At 37.8% G+C, this 17,818-nt stretch overlaps 2 protein-coding genes across 8 annotated transcripts in view; one reads left to right on the top strand and one right to left on the bottom strand.

Annotated features, from left to right (window-relative positions):
• The window catches only part of JAZF1 (JAZF zinc finger 1), a 188,523-nt gene extending 185,351 nt beyond the window's left edge, over positions 1-3,172 (top strand). Inside the window, exon 5 of the mRNA XM_084508306.1 lies at positions 779-3,172. Coding sequence (XP_084364432.1) covers positions 779-955 — 177 coding nt within the window. The 3' untranslated portion in view covers positions 956-3,172. The remainder of the gene's footprint in view (positions 1-778) is intronic.
• A 1,027-nt stretch (positions 3,173-4,199) lies between these two features.
• The window catches only part of TAX1BP1 (Tax1 binding protein 1), a 57,135-nt gene continuing 43,516 nt past the window's right edge, over positions 4,200-17,818 (bottom strand). For all 7 annotated transcript variants that reach the window (XM_084509236.1, XM_084509235.1, XM_084509240.1 and 4 more), the window contains 4 exons: positions 13,935-14,109; positions 13,446-13,594; positions 6,058-6,143; positions 4,200-5,373 (listed from right to left, as the gene is read on the bottom strand). In XM_084509236.1, coding sequence (XP_084365362.1) covers positions 5,172-5,373; positions 6,058-6,143; positions 13,446-13,594; positions 13,935-14,109 — 612 coding nt within the window. In that variant the 3' untranslated portion in view covers positions 4,200-5,171. The remainder of the gene's footprint in view (positions 5,374-6,057; positions 6,144-13,445; positions 13,595-13,934; positions 14,110-17,818) is intronic.

The raw sequence follows: 17,818 nt of genomic DNA, 5'->3' as shown, positions 1-17,818 counted from the left end.
GTGGAAGCTGGTGTATACTGTGTGAAAGGGACTCTGTTAGGATTAACCCTAGAGAAAGTGGTATCACGTGCTGGTTAGACCACAACAGCTCCTTCCATTTTTGCCAGAAAGATGCGAGGAGAGCAGTGGTAGGTTTTAGCTGCAGGATCCTCCAGTTTTAGCTGTAGGATCTTCCCAAACAATAGCTGTTTTGAAGACTGCTTCTCTGGATTATTTTCTGAGTGCCCTGCGCAACTCCGAGTTAGCTGCTCCCTGCAGTTAATTCTTTGGAGACAATGTGTAAACTATCAGAAGTTGCTGGTGCCTAAAGACATATCTACAAACAATGACACAGAGCGGAACAAAAACACCATGGGGGGAGCTCCAGCTTTTTGAAGAAGTGTGACTCGAGTCTTGATGCCAAACCTTTGTTTGCTTGTAAATGAACCTCGGGATAACATTTTTCAATGCTATATGAAAAAAAAATAATAATAATAAAAAATGGCAGGAAGCAAAGAACATTTATGTATGATCCCACTAAGCAAGCAATATTTCTGGAAAGTGCCATGCGCTGGGAGATAACAATCAGAACTACCCAGGTGTGATACATTAGGACTGCACAGATCACTCTCCTTCCTGTCCCACCCTGTCTTGGAGCACAACACATGCACAACACCTGGAGGGTTCCTAGCAATTTGAGTAATTCTGCCCGTAACCATTAGCCGGGTTGTGTTTTTCAGCAGACACCGAGGCGTTTCGAGGCCAATCGACCACTAACGCTCTGCTTTCTCGCTCACAGAATGTGAATGGCATAAAGTACCACGCCAAGAACGGCCACAGAACGCAAATCCGCGTACGCAAACCATTCAAATGTCGCTGTGGAAAGAGTTACAAGACAGCTCAGGGCCTGCGGCACCACACAATCAATTTCCATCCCCCCGTGTCTGCTGAGATTATCAGGAAGATGCAGCAATAACATGCTGGTCACAAATGTGCCAAGAAATCCTCACCAGCAGTTGCTGATTTTGAGAACAGCCACCTTTTTCAGGGGAAGCATTCAGCAACCCTTTAAACAATTAAATGCATGCTTTAAAATTTTCTGTAATTTTGGAATGATGTATCTTTGTAGAGTTAATGATTTTGTACATTTGCACATGTAATCATCATACCCATTTTCATTACTTTGAGATAAGGTGCTATAAAAGCTATAGGTTCTTCAGAACTTTTTTTCTCCAAAAACAAAAAAATTAGGGGGCGTCGCGTATTTAGTTGTACTGAAGTGTTGAATAGGAGTAAGGGGAGGAGAGCTTGGCACTGATGTAATTTCAAGATTGTAATGTGATGAAGACTTCCGATGCATCTGTCAGTGTGTGTGCAAAACCAAAACAATACCACCATTGTCAAACTATAGTTAACATGCCTTACATTATGGAGTTATCAGTGGAGTAGCAAGTCTTTTAGGTAATGGAAATATAAATAAGAAAGAATGTTTAACATAATATGCTAAAAATATTTTCATACTTAAATAACATACATAAAAATGTGTGCTTGCTGTATTTTATATTATCTTGCAAATCTTTTTTTTTTTTTTTTTTTTTTCCCCTCTTGAAATGCTGAAAATCTTGCCATTTGAACTAGTAAACAATCACTTTAGTGTTAGGAATTACTTTTTTTTTTTTTTTTTTTTTTTGTACAAGATGTTATATTATGTTCATGCCCATCAAACTTTTGAGGACCAATATCCCAGTCCAACTAAATATTTACCCCTGAAATATCTGTTAGAAAGACATTTGGAAATACTTAAGTGCAAATTTATGTGTGTGTGAGAAAGAATTATCTTCATCTCAGATGAAGTCTTAAAGCACTTTGTAGTTCTCTATTGCCAACAGATTTAATGTTTTATGTGTTGCCAATTCTTGCAACTACTGTACTAGCATGTGCCTGTGGTTGCAAATAAAAATTAAAAATTCTGCGCATGGTTTAAGGAGGTCCATTATTTGTGCTCAGGGAGCTGCCAATGTCGCTCCCTCCTGTTCATTGTATTTTGAGGTTTTCTTTGTACGTTTTTTGCTTCTCGTTGTAGGTCACTGCATTCCATTTGGAAGTGTCTGTTTAGCTTTACAGTTAATTTTGCTGAAATATGACATATGAGCCTTATCGAAGATTTAAGTGCTTCTTGCAGCAGGTGGTCAGAGAGTGTCTTAGAGCTAAAGTCAGCATGAGAGAGCTTCGTGTCTGGGCCATACCTGAACATTTGTTGCTTACCATCCTGCCTTGAGCATTCTTCTCTCACAAGTGCTATTCTTGGAATTGAGCTGGCCAGTTGCATCGAGGGGGCACTCCCCGCCCTGCCCCAACCTTGAAACACTGCTTACGTGGCAAGGGTCAGGGAGGAATGCAAAACGTTCAGTACAGTAATCGCCTTTGCTTATTTCCCATCCTTTTAAGTGCAAAAGAAAGCTCAAAACGTGAGGAATAAGCCTTTCCCTTTATTTTTTTTTCCAAAGCTTTAAAGGAAAATGTTTTAAGGATGACAATTGCCTATTTTTTCAGCTGAGTAAAAAAAAAATCTCTCTAAAAAACTGGGAATCATCCTAAACGCTAAGGTTCGAACATCTGTATTTAAATAAAACACCACTTTTTCAAATCCTAAAGAGATGACAGTGGTTGTATTGCACAGTGCTGTCAGCTGGGTTTTGAGGATGATCCAGACATGAGAATTATTGGTACACAAAAGGCCCCATGGGGCCATTTCCTACCTTCTGCAGTTTTGGCAACAGACGTGGCCAACAACTCTGTTTTGGCTCTGCTCCTAGTGCAAGAAACTACAGGCTGGGTAAGTAAATTCAACAGCTAAACAGTCGTAAAATGTCATTGTTGCATGTAAATTCCTTTCAACTATAAAAACAAAATTCCAGTTTCTATTTACCTATTCATTGTGACAGTATTATTAAACAGGTAAAGATGGGACTATTTTGTTATACTGTGTATAGTGAATGTATTGTACTGTGTCTGTGAAAAAGTGTGCTTTAAATTATATTTTCATATGTTTTGTTGGGGACAAAGTACTTTAAGTTTGAAAGTGACAGAGGTTTGTTTTAGAACTGAAGGCAACTTAACGAATTCCTGTCAAGAAAGCTGCTTATAAATGTAAATCAAATCACATTTAAAATAAACTGCCTCTGACCTAAAATGACTGCTCTCTACTTGTCACTAACATGGAGTGAAGCTCTTGGGCTGTCTACTGTCATATTTGTGTATTTTTACTTTGGGCTCATCAAACTCTGTTCTGTAACACCTGCAGCAGCTTGAGAGCTGCACCCTTCACACAGCCAAATACACAGGGTGCTGCAGCCGGGAGGAGAAAACGGAGCATTTGGATGTAAGCAGCCAAAAGGACACTCAGGTTGCAGAGGATGCTTCCTACCAGCATCACACCAGGGCTCAGCCTGCCAGGTAAGAGGTGGTGGTGATGCTCTTGAATTCTCCCCTTCTAATGGTAGGGTATGAGAACCTTTCTTGTGAAGGTTTTTCACAAATGAAGCCTCTAGCCCTAAGAAAAGAGGAATCCTTAAAATCCAAATTGCTATTTTAAGTGGCTGTGTGAGGGTGGCTATTTAATAGGGAAACTTCAGCAATTCCCTGTGTATGCACCTCAAAGAAGTCTGCTTTGGCACAACCAGGGTGTGAGGTTGTCTTGCCTGTGTAGGATACCAACATCTGAGACTTCAGACACCTTTACTAATGTGACTGTAACTTGAATAATGTTTATTTTTTATAGCGAGTTCTGTTTTCATACACTACTGAGTTATTAAAAAAAAATGGTAAAATATTGTTTCAGTACTTCCATGCCTTACCTTGGACTGTCTACTGACAGGAGTTTGGGAGTTTAAAAAAAACGTAAAAACCTAACCTGGAATGCAGAGGACTGCTGTAGTAGCTGCTGCTCAGTGCCCTGCAGTCTATCTGTGTCATGCAGCTTTTAATAAACCCTGCACTGAACAGGATATTGCCTGTGTTCACAAGTAAGAGCTGCACACAACAGAAGTTACTCAAACACTAAATCCCCAAGTCTCCCTAAAACAAGGCACATAAATAGATGTGAGCAGCAGGTACTTTGTCATACAAAACTGAACCATCATTTACTGCAATTACGTAAAGCCTAAACTCCAGCTTATTTTATGTCGAAATAAGCAGTGGGGAAAAAAACGACCACTGACTCCATGAATAATTCTGCTTTTAATGTAACAAGACTACTGTACAACAAGTGGAAAGCAATTTACTTAATACAGTTAGGTAAATATAAAATGTTTAGATATACACACATGTTTTTACTTACTGGAAAGAAATACATAAAGTTAAAATGCAGAAGGTTTTAAAAGCCCTAAGCAAAAATGAACACAATTCACTGTTGTGAAAATATAACAATATTTTCTACTGAATGCAATTGCAACATAATGGCAATGACTTTTTAAACAATTAATTTCTAGGCATTTAAGCACAACGGTTTCTTTCAACTCAAAAATTCTGCCTTAAAGTATAACGTACTTCACTGAACATTATTCCTTAAGGCAAACACTGCATATGTAAAACTGAAGGATCTGCCATTACCTTTGTTGCAGGCATGTAATCTCACAGTACGTGCATGTACATTTCAGAAATGTGCTAGAAAACTATAGTTTCATTGGGTAAATTATGTAAATTATGCAACTCCCTGGTTTAACTGTTACTGGTGAAAAGAGACTACACAACTTTGCTAGGAGAAACACCTGTTTATTACGTTTTTAATCACACCTCAGTTCTCACGGTCAAGATAAACCATAGGAGCTTTGGTGGTGTTTTACACAGCTGAAGAGCATCACGAAGCTGGTCTCCTTTGTTCTGAGGCTGAGTCGTTCCTGTGTCCTTACAAATTCCAAATTCTACTGGATAGGGGAATAAATAGCTACATACACAACAAGGTCTTTTTTTTTGTTTTTGTTTTTTTTTAGTATAATGTTAGGTAGAGGGAGAAGGTAACTCAAATAGCAGCTTACAGCCAGGATTTATCATGGCTCCCGTTAGAGTACACTAGCTTTTAATCAGAAATCTGCACTGTTAAAGAAAAGCTGTACTGTTGTTTTGTGGTTTGTTTTTCCATAGGTGGACTACTCAAAGTTGTTTCTTTTTAAGCTACACTGCAAACAAAAGATTTAATCAAAATTTAAAACGTTCTGATCAAAGTGTGTCTGGACGTGCCTCTCAAAGCCCTGCTGGTCGTAGTCAGGCGGGAACTGCTCGCTGCACATGGGGCACACCTTCCAGTGACTTTCCACGTGCTCCTCAAACTTGCTCTGATCATAGTTAGGGGGAAACATCACATCACAAAGGGGGCATTTCTTGTGCACATCAAAGCTTCACGAAGAGGTGGAGAGAAAGGAAAAAAAAAAAAAAAAAAAAAAGGAAAGTTATTTAATCTGTTACTGCCAAATAAAATACAGAGGTAGGCTCCTGCTGCTGCTGTACTACTAATTTAAATTTGAGCAGACTTGGTATCTGTGTACGTATCACACAGTTAATTAAAATGTCTTAGCCGTAAGCCTTCAATACGGTTAATGTAGTTTTTTATACAGGGATTCCAAAGTAACTTGGCGCTTAAAAAGTTACATCATTTTGACATAATTCCAACCTCCACTGAATACAAATCTATTGAATGTCTTAATGGCCAAGCGGTTTCATGGGAAACCACTCTCTCTGCTCATAAATGCTTGCTCTTAGCAAACATAACACTTTATAAAAGCTCTAAACTTAGGTTCACAATTAGGTTGGAAAGAGGGAGAAAGAAAACAAAAGTTACTCATTCATTCACCAAACGACATTTGACATTCAGTCAAAATAAGGTACAACAAATAGTCTGCCCTGTGGAACAGCGAATTCTGATGGTTAATTGTAAACCAAACATCAATTGAAAATGTTTAAAAGTATTTCTCCTTCCTTTTCCAACCCCTCTTCCCCAAATTGAGTAAAGGTGAGTAAAGGACCCCATCGATATAGAAGCCGATCCATCCCATTAAAGAGCAATAAAAGATAAACATTTACCTGGAATCAAAGCAAAAACCTGTTCCACGCTCATGCAAAAGAAGGCTGGGAGGATTGGGAGCAGAAGGTACGGTGTTGTCATCGTCCTGTTAAAAAAACAGTGGTATTTTAAATAAGAGGCAGCTACTTTCCCCCCTCTCAATAGATCTTCTTGCTATCAAGCAGAACATGGCTGAAACTTAACCTTCCATGTTATAATCTCTGCAGGACGAGTTTTACTTCGGTGTACAAAAGGGAGCCAAACAGACTGCCTTTTGACCACGTCCATGTAACAGAAACCTGTGCCAGGACTACTAGAAAGCTTCTACTGATAGAGTAACTACGGAAATGCAGGTCACCTCACTGTTACTGCCTGGGGGCTCAACCAGAACAGAAAAACCTGTGTTAAACCACGTACAGGGCACCGCACTCCATACTGTAATAGCCTGCTACCAAGAGCCAAAATTCAAAAATGGATTCTACACAATAGAACATCAAGTCAGGTTCTTAAAATCTGTCAATCTTAAATTACAGTAACAGTAAAGATAGATAGATAGATAGATAGATAGATAGATAGATAGATAGATAGATAGATAGATGCATGCTGGTGCACGTGTTTGCCTCCCCACAGTCAGGTTTGAGCGATCTGCCTGGGCTGCCATCGCCAGCCAAGCATGCCCCGCGCTGCGCGCCGCAGTGAGGCGCGTCAGCTAAATTGCCCTGTTGGGCTGCTTCCCCCATCAGCCCTGTCAGTTGTGCTCCCGGCACCACCACCACCAGCACGTGAGGAGCTGCAGCTGCAGCGCATGCTGATGAGGATGGTGGGGCTGACGCCTCTCAGGTTTGCCTCAGAGCCTCCATCAAGTGCAGGAGGAAGGCAGCTCAGCCTCCGGAGAATGCAAGCGCTGCTCCTCGCTGCTCACGAGAGAAGAAATTTGATCGTAACAGGAACAGGGAACTCCTAAGCAGAAAAATGAAGAATACCAACAGGGACTGATTCTGAAAACTTCCTTTCTGACATGCTCAGGGCCACAATTTTTTGTTGGTCTTTGTTTTTTATATATATTCTATATATATATTTATTTATTATAGAAATATATACATATATATATAATGTTCACTATGTATTATTATTATACATTATATATTATATATAAATATATATTTATATTTGGTATGATATATAATATATATTTAATATAGTATATATCGTAGATATATTTATTTAAAAGATAGGTATGATTTTTAATATAATTATTATAATTTATGTTATGTGAATATTATTATATGTATTTAATATGATATTTAGTATATATATTTATATGTTTTATATATGTGATATTTTTAGGAATCAAGATTTACACAAGCACAGCAATTTAAGCAAACACATTTAGGGGAAGAAACCAGCAACAGGAAAATAAATTGAAGGAAGGGGAAGAAAATGAGAACTGTGTTTTTAAGTCAATTCTTTATGCAGCACCGAACTAATATACAGCACCGTGGTTCTGTTCTACGATAACGCAGCACAAACCTATTAATCTCAAGGTGGGAAAACAGGTACATTCAGCAAGATTTTTGAAACTCCAACTCCTAAATAATTTTCCCTCTCATTTCAAAGACACAGTACATGCCAGAATTATTAATTATTTAGCTGGTCTGCAAAAACAGATGCAAGGGAGCATATATAACATGCAGTATGTTTCATACAGGTAGCTAACAAGTACAGTCAAACGTATTTCACTTTAAGGCTAACGTACTTTGTCCTTATGAAGAGTTAATGGAAATAGGGCAGGATGGGAAGATTCCCTCAATATTTTTCTTCTCCTGACAACAGCTGTTTAGCTTCAACCATTTAACATTTCCATTAAGCAGCTAGTGGGGCTTGCTGTGACAGATGCTAGTAACAGACATATTTTCCTGTCTAACTTGCTTGCTTTGCACCTGCAGTAAAAAGGGCATATGGGTTTTAAAATACTATTTGTTCCTTTTGTCACGGAAGAGGTAGGATGTATGTATTAAAGAAGAAAAACTATTTAAAGTACTCTCATACTACAATGCTACAGCTTACGTGGTGCCAGAAACATGACAAATTTGTTGAATACCAGACTTGTAAGTTCACCAGGACTTATCTGAAAAAATGAATCTGCATCTTTCTTGGGGAAAAAATACTTTCACTGCAAATACAGGCTCAATTAATACTTTAGAAAATACTTGCTTATAATCCTTTACTGTTTGTCACTCAGTTGTTTCTTGACCACGAGGCATTTTTTGTCAGCACTTACTTATTAACACTTCGCTAAAAATGGCAAGGTGGACAAGGTGCTCCTCTGGTGAAAGGGCTCCTTCAATACCTTCAGGCCCTGCAGAAACCTTTGCGTAGGACAGATGAGCAGACCCAACGACAAGTGCACAGGCTATTTGTTTTATGAAGGGTTATTAACTGTTCAGCTATTTGAGCAAGTAGTCAGGATTTACCAATACCAAATATCAACTAGGTGTGAGGGCATTAACCGTAACTATGTGACTGATGTGATGGGTCTCCTCTCCCATTCAAAAGTACCAATGGATACAACAACAAAAAAACAACTTTTGGAACAGGTCTTTACAGGGACCTGAAAGAAACTGCTCACCTGGATGCCCAACTGTACCAGCATTCAGGACTGAGCATTCCTGAAGTAATTCATTTTCCACATGAAGGTTACACTACCACAAAAATCAGAGTCTTCCCTATTGCGAAAGAGAATATCTAAGTCTTTAGGCGTGCATTACTCAAATACAAAAACAGTGAGTGGCAGTGCCTTGCAAGCACTGGCTTCAACAAAGGTTTGAATTACAGTTTCAAAAAGGCTTTTCTCATGTCAGAATAACATTGTTCTGTGCCTCCCAAGGATATAACTTCTCAGGAACCAGTTCAATTAATGATAGAAATCATACTGTGACCTCCTTCCCGTACCTTCTGACCTGTGCACCATGCAGGAATAGCCATATTAAACAGCGTGGTATCTTGAGATATGGAGAGTCTGTCTCCTCACCGTACTTTTGCTCTTGGCCAAGTAAGTATGTATGGGAAGATCAGTTCTTAACCTTTTCTTAAGCTTAACCCAAAAAAGAAGAAAGCAAATCTATACAGAGGATCCCTCGCAGTACATATCACAGGGATCACTGTATAATTAAGAAACAGTACATTAAGAACAGACAATAACTGGTAACATAATGGTAACTCTCTTCTGTTTGGACACCAAATACATCACGAGCAAAGAGTTCCTTATCTAGAAGTTCATATGGGGCTCTAATACAGGACTTCATCACTGCCTGGCAGTATTTCACAGCTATTCTGATCACAACTTATGCTTAAGGAATACACAATGAACAATAACTAAGAATTCTCAGACATTCCCCTAGAGGTAACTTGGAGAAAAAAAACAGGAAAATGTGCCGTTTTATTGGATTCATCCAGCAGTCTATTTCTAGCATTTCAGATAGACAAAACTCCCAAAGTGCACCCCATAAAAGTCAGGCCTATATGAAGGGAGGACAGCTCTTACAGGTCCACAGTCACTGAGGGCCTGGTTTCTTCCAGTTAGTAAAACCAGTGATGCATTCCTCATTCCTACAAAGGATGTCAGGTTGGAAAGCACTGTGTAACATTTTAAAACCGGCCACTCTCCCGTAGTAAAACCAAGCACCCCCTGAAAACCACAAAGCCGAAGCGGGAAGGCCAGCTGAAGCTGCTTTACAGAAGGAGTTTGGCAATAACTGCATTATCACACAGCACTTAGACAATTACACACAACAAAGTGTGATTTAAAAAAAAAAAAAAAAAAAAAAATGAAGGGAAAGTAGACATTAATAGTCAAATACAACCACAACTCTCCTTATTTTACCAAAACTAACCAACACTGTCTCAGGTAATACGTACTGCTTTACTGATTACAATCAAAAGCTCACGTAATCAGTTCCAAGTCTGCCAGACGGAAATTAGCAACAGGGCCCTGTGACCCCAAACAAAACCCCCAGACCTGACCCATCCCCGTCTCCAGGTTGCAGAGAGCGTTCACACATGACCATCAGCAAGGTGACACCATCTCAAGCTCTAAACCATCAAAAAAGTATGAAAGTAGTTAAGTGGTTGTGTGTTTTTTTAATGTTATTTGGCTAAAAGAAAGAACATTGTGGATTCATCTCAAGAAATATCCCTGGAAGTCTTCAAAAGACGTTTAGATGTAGAGCTTAGGGAAATGGTTTAGTGGGGACTGTTAGCGTTAGGTCAGAGGTTGGACTTGATGATCTTGAGGTCTCTTCCAACCTAGAAATTCTGTGAAATTCTGTGATATCCTCACCTGGCCATCAGTTGCCAAATGTTACACTCCACACTTTTCCTGTGACTCACAACATTCTTTAAGAGTCTCGGGACAGTTATTCTGGGCTTACTGCCAACCGTAATCAGGTCTATATTTCTAAAACTCACTTTATTATTAAAAATATATTTTTGTTTATGGATCTCTCCCATGCATACCTGCTTCTAGAAGTGACTTGCTCCAAACGATTACATTTGGTTCAGTTACGAGAGCATGAGCAAATGGAAAGCCAGTGCTGAGCAGATGATGGCAGGAACTTGTGGCAAATCAAATATTCTACACAAAATCAATACCACATGCATGCTTATCTGCCATGATTAACACAGGGCAGCTTATCCCTCTCAGAAATCACTGTTTAACTGGCCCTAGGTAGTAGTACAGTTGCAGAGGAGTGATTCTACCTCATCTCCTGTCAGAAAACACGGCGTGGAGAAGCATTCTGAATTCCTCCTCTGCCATCCAGATTAATAAAGCTTATAAAGTTACTCAACTGCACGGAAATGAGAGCAGCAACTACAGCAGGTAAGTCTGACTTGCTAGGCTGCCTCAGTTTGCTGAACTATTCCTTACGTTAGACGGATACCTGAAAGAAAACGAAGTGCCATTCCTGTTCTTCCCCATTCTGGAGAAGCAAGTGGAAAAGGTTTCTTAAACATGTATGCATGCACTTCCACCCCCTTGCCTTACAGACTGAAAAAAAGTCAATTTTGGTCAAATCTGCGTATTACAGTTGTGTGTATACAGCTTCTACTTCAAATCCCATACGTATCATAGTCTCAGGGCCCAGAAGATACCTCCTCTTAGACAAGATAAATATTGTAGGCATTTTCATCACCGTACAAGAGATACCACCAAAACATCCATGCTGTGGTGGAAGTGACAGTACCCCCAAGCTCTTAACCTAACATAAGATGCAGTAATAGCAATGCGGAGAGGAAGACAACCATTATGTATGGACAACCATGTCCATACAATGGTAACACAGCAGCAAGACTACCAGAGTTTTTCTTCTGGGAAGGAACCTTCTGCCAACCAAGAGCTCTGTATGTTTTTGGTTTTAAAATGCACATAATTACATTTCATACAGCTTATTTTGAAAACCAATAAAACAAACAGTAATCTTCATATGTGTATATTTGTATCTGCTGATTTGAGTCAGCCATGTGCCCTTGTGGCCAAGAAGGCAATGGTATCCTGGGGAGCATTAGGAAAAGTGCTGCCAGCATGTTGAGGGTGGTGATCCTCCGCTTCTGCTCAGCCCTGGTGAGGCCTCACCTGGAGAGGGCTGGGCCTGCTGAGCCTGGGGAAGACCAAGAGGGGATCTTACCCATGTGTACAAATATCTGAGGGGAAGATGTCAAGAGGATGGGGCCAGGATCTTTTCAGCGGTGCCCAGCACAAGAGGCAACAGGCACAAACTGCAGCAAAGGAAGTTCCAGCTCAATATGAGGGGGCACTTCTTTACTGTGAGGGTGACAGCGCACTGGTTGCCCAGAGAGGTTACAGAGTCTCTCTCTCTGGAGATATTCCAAAATTGACAGGATGCCATCCTGCACTACATGCTCTAGGTGATCCTGCTCGGCAGGGGGTTGGACTATGTGTTCTCCAGAGGTCCCTTCCTACCTCAGCCATTTTGTGATTCTTCATGAGGTAGAGCCTGTCATTTCTGCAGAACTTACCTACACATATGGAAATTCTCCCTCATTACTTAAGTTTTGCATTAGAACTATTTTATCTTTAGCATATTACTAGATCTCTCTAGAAAGATTTTTGCAACTGCTCATTTCCATGTACACTCTATACATATAGCCTATTTTTGGGGTGAGAAAGTAACAGATTCTCATTTGAAAGTAAAAAATATATATATAAATTACTTGATTTAAAGGCACCTTTTCACAAGTTGAACTTTATTTAAGCCTGTTATATTCCATCTCATTACAAAAATCTAAGCTGTGTCAGCAAATGAGCACAAGACTCTAGCACTGTTTCTCTTGGGTTTGCAAGAGGGCAAAGCACATAGATCAGAAAGAACACCCTGCTAATTAAACTGAAGCAGATGACTAAAGAAGAGAAGAGCTTGTCATATGTAGTATCTACGCCAAGAATGATCAGTTTAAATATGCAAAATGTGAAGTAAAGGTGGGCAACAGCGTTAAGCTCACATTCTAGATCTTAAACAGGCTGGAGAAGTACTGACAGTTTTTCTAATTATTCACAGTAATGGACATTGGGGGCAAAAGGTAGGAGGGAGAAATACATTTTTCTCCATTATAGGTGCTGAGCACCAGGGCTAAAATCATGCCTGTCTGAACACTGATCAGCTTCTGCAAAGGTTAATAGCAATTAAATGTGGCAAACTAGACTAAATGAGAAACAGGTCATGATACCACTGTACTTGCAAAGAGCACAATACTTTGCAGAAAAGTATTTCTTGTTTAATATTTTTGAAGGTGCAAGGGTTCTTGGAATAAAAAAAGAATAATAAGCCTGTTCCTGTTCAAATGAAGACATATGGTCCAGTTCATTACAGAAGCCAATTTACTAAAAGTGTATCTTATAGTGGAATACAAAAGTTAACTGTATTAGAAAGAAAGCTAACCAGTTTCCACTTAAAACATAAAAAAAAAGGAATCAGTGAGAATCTGTCACTTTCAGTTTCACCAGTTTTAGATAACAGTCAATTAGCGGCTCTTCCAAATAGATACTTAACAGGAAAAAAATAAAATAAAATAAAACAATGAATTTAACAAGTACAGATTCATAAAAGACAGAAAGAGAGATTAATATATAGGGATAAAATATCTAATACTACGGGAATTTTCTTTCAGTGTTTAACTGAAAATACCAGTACCAGAATCCTTTAAGTTTTCATTTGTTCTGATACAACCCACTTTCCACATAAAAACTAGGAAGTGATTAAAAAAAAAAAATCCATATTTAAAAAATAGGATCACGCTTCTTAGATACTGAAAACCTATGGGCAACTCTTGAATACTCAGTAGTGAATATATCATCAACGAAAAATGAAGATGATATAAAAGGTTAACTTACATTGCTGTCCTCAGGATCTTCTAAACCATCAGGCCGACTAAGATTGCGTGAAGGCTGACTACACACTACATCATCTTCCAGTTCCCAAAAGGAAGTTCTAACAGGTGGTCTTTGGATCTCATCAGGATTAAAGGCGCCATCTGCTCCATCTGAAGAAAAATTAATTAGCTCATCTTTGTTCAGTACTATTTTGAGATTACAGATGTGCTACGTTACATTTAAAATCAGGGCTTTCAAACATTTTTGGCTTTGATAGGATAAAAGAAGAGAAATCTTTTTTCTAAAGGTGTCTCTAAAATTTTGTTTCCCATACTGATTCTCATCAATAAAATAAAGGTCCTTAATGGTATTCAGTAGCCAATAAAGAAACTGTACATCAGTGTACAGATGGTTGGTACTTAAGCTGCACTGAATGAAACATGGTTTTTGAAATGGTAAGAGAGAAGTTATATTTGGGGGAAAAAAAAATACTCACACCCCCTTACTTACCTCGTCTTTCCTGAATTGCATAAGGGTTTCCATATTGCAATACTGGTAGCCTACTTGTCACTGCAGGAACTGGTCCATTTTCTTCTGAGTATGGGTTGCGAAAATGCAATGTTGGCTGTGAAATCTGTCCTTCCATCATCCTTCCAGCTTGATTTCCTGGTGTATTGCCAAGTTTCTAAATAATACAAAGTTTAAAATGTAATTACTCTATGGAGTCACAGCAAAAGTTTTAGATTTTTATGAAATATTTAGATTGGTTTTTAAAAACACATCTGCTAATCTTCACACCCTCCTTTCTTCTTGATCTAGAGTCAGATGAACAAAGAAAAGAAAACACAGGATATTTTGAAAAATTCTTCTGTTTTGTTGTCACTTAATTCAAATTGCATCAACTCAACTGCCACGTTTTTCAAGAAGTATCTGCATCTTACGAAATGAAGAAAGATCAGTGAAACAAGTAAAGAATGGAGGTGTTCAAGGAAAGGTTGGACATAGTGCTTAGGGACATGGTTTAGCGGGTGACATTGGTGGTTGGACCAGATGATCTTGGAGGTCTTTCCAACCTTAATGATTTTATGACATACATACATATATATACACACACATATACATATACACATATATATTTATATATGAATGTATGTTCAACACCAGCACTATTAGACTGATAGCTCATTCTCTACCATTGATAAAATTCAGACAAATTTTTCAGACAATTGATTCGCGGAAGTAAAACCTATTACTCAGGTTTGGTTATTCTTGTTTATGTTAACAAATAGAAATTATTGCCAGTTTTCACAAAGATAATCCAGATCAGGTTAGTTATTTAAAGTATAATACTTATATTTTTAAGCATCATACAGAACAAAACTGCATGTATATTACTACACAATTTCAAATGAGCAGCTTCTCAATGGGAAGTTGTATATTTTCATACATAGATTTCAAAGTTATTGCACTTCTTCTGAAAAATAATTTGCACTTTAAAGGTTTGATGAGCAAAGTTTTAACTCATCCATATTTATCCCTCCCTACATTTATTTGTAAAGTTAAAATGAAAATCATTTTCCTCAACTATTTTAATATGTGTGAACTTGCAGTTTAACAAAAGTAAACGTGTATCTTACTTCCAAAATTCAATGTTTTCATCCAAAATATTAAATTGCTGAATTTATTCAGGGGCTCAAAGAACCTGCTTTATTTAATTATTTGTATCAGAAAGGCAATTAAATTTTCCAGAAAAGCTCAAGCAGAACTCTTCAAGATATTCATATATGTAAAATCATGAATTGTTACATATAAGCCATACAGACAGTAATTATTACGAGCTACTAAAGGATTTAAATAACTTACATACCATCAAAACTCTAAGCCAATATATACATTAAAAGACAGAAATTAAAATGACTTAATTGAGCAGTGACTGAGCCAGTGCCTCAGCTATAATTCATCCAAAGAAAAGTCTTTTTCTTTTCCTTCCATTTAATAAAATGAGTTCTGCAAAGAGCTCATGTCACAAACTCCAAAGGAAAAATGTCATTTACAGTTCAGAGCCAGACAAAAATTTCTGAGATATAAGAATAAAAATAATAATAAATGTTTTTAGGACAGAGGTTTCCCGATCAATTTTTTTTCCTTTCTGGTTAGCATTTTCTTTTAGGTTCTCATTTAACATGTGCTAATGTAACGTTAACAAAAACCTCTAACCCAGAAGTGTGTCTTTTCCCCAGAAGGCTTTCAATTTAAACTTAAAACCAAGACCTAAAACACTTATTTAACTACACGAGAAGTAAAATGTCTCAGCTATTAAAAGGAACAACCCAAAACGTTTTTCTTAACAACAAACAGGTAAGCATCAGCCCAAACTCTAGAGCCCAAAAATGCAACATCAGCTTTCAGTCTCTGAAACAGTAAATACTCAAATGAAAAAAGATGGAAACTACACATTTACATCAGGCACTGGCACAGGTTGCCCAGAGAAGCTGTGGATGCCCCATCCCTGGAGGTGTTCAAGGCCAGGCCAGATGGGGCTTTGAGCAACCTGGTCTGGTGGGAGGTGTCCCTGCCCATGGCAGGGGGTTGGAACCAGATGATTTTTAAGGTCCCTTCCAACCCAAACCACTCCACAATTCTACATACTATCAGGTTTCAGACATTGAGGGCTTGGACTCCCAACAGCAACAACGAAGTCTTTTTCAAATAGGATAGAAGTGCTATCCACAAACAAGAAAGGCAGCTTACAGAAAATTATCTTTTTTTTTTGAGTGCTGGCTGTAAACACAATACTTCAATTACTTTTTATGTTCTTTTAGAAAACATTCTAAAAGAGGACAGCAGATTTTCTGCACAACACCCTTCAAGTAAAATATCCTCCTGTTGATATGATATAAAACTAAGCTAATGTTACTTTAGATTTATAGACTAAATTCCATATATGATTGAAATGGTTAGGGTTAAATGGTTAGGATTACGTCTTAAAATTTTAGTGAGCATGTAAAATCTAAATAATTAATCTTTACTCAATACAAAGCAGGAACAATTAATTATCAGTGAAATTAAGACTTTCCTTTTTAAAATCAATTTCTCCTGCAATATGGAAGCAGTTTAGAATGAGAAGCAATGGCATTAATACTTTAATTTTAGCATCACGTAAGATTAAAACGGAGTGTAGATCAAAGTGATTGTAAAAAGGTGCTGTAAAATAGTCTTAGCCAGAAGTTGGACAGCTAGGGTAGAGACCGATTAAAAATCAAAGGCTGTAAGTATGTAAATAAAATAGAAACCAAGTAATTTTATAGGCTTGAAGAGACAGCAAATGAACATTTTTAGCATGCTATGTTTGGTGACATTTATAAACAAACACTGATAATGGAGCATAAATTGAAAAGCTGTTTACTATACTGTGCTTAACCTTTTAAATCATGGTTCCAGTCTAGCAAGGCACTTTGATTCTTCTTTGTAATGTAAATATCTATAAATTTGGTAGACAAAGTTCCAAGGTTTTATAAGTTCCATACATTATTATTACAGTTGCTCTCCTTCTTATGTGTGGTGTTTAGAATTACTGCCTCCAGCTAAACTAGATTAATTAAAACTTAACTTTTATTGTGCTTTCTTTTGAATTAGAAAAATATGAAAGCTGTATTAAAATTACATCATTGTTTAAACAAAGAGAATTTAAATACCAACTACTTGAGATTCTAGAGTTCTACAAAACGGTATCTTAATCTGAAATTAGTTCAATTTCAATTTACCAGTGTGTAAATTTCTGTGTTTAACAGATATCTGTTCATACTGGATTTTTTTTTTCACAGGATGTGTTTAAGTAGTCTGAACAATCATAACTTTTCCACAATATCATGCAATACTGTCTGAATGTGAATTGATTTTATTGCTTCGCTTTTCACAAAAACACCGTTTTGATTAATTGCCATATAATACCTAAGAGGTACTTCCAGCAGTAGCACATTAGCATTAATATTTCAGAATGCACTTGTCTGATTTTTACAGTAATGGTAATGAATTTGATTAGACAGAGAGCTCTTGAAAGCAGCATCCCATTTTCTATCATATAGTTAAAAAGCAGAGTACTGCTTGTTTATCCTTCTTCTCTGATAAAGGTATTTTTTTCAGTTGTAGTTTACTTAAGTCACTGCTGCCACATATGTCAAGCTGCTCTTATTATTACAAGTGGTCAACAAAGAGAACCGCAGATGTCAAACGGACTTGGTTGTATGCACACATCATGAAAAACCTACAGATTTTACTGCTGAAACATGTGCATCTCTAGTTATAGGCCACGACTGGATAAAAGCAAAAACAACCCTAACCAGTGATGGAAAAAATAAACTGTCAGGCTAGGTATGTAGTATTGACATCTTACA

Source organism: Aythya ferina, assembly GCF_964211825.1.
Source record: "Aythya ferina genome assembly, chromosome: 2".
NCBI classification, from domain to species: Eukaryota; Metazoa; Chordata; class Aves; order Anseriformes; family Anatidae; genus Aythya; species Aythya ferina.
Note: the sequence above shows the minus strand (reverse complement) of the source record. Positions and strands in the feature narration are given on the sequence as shown.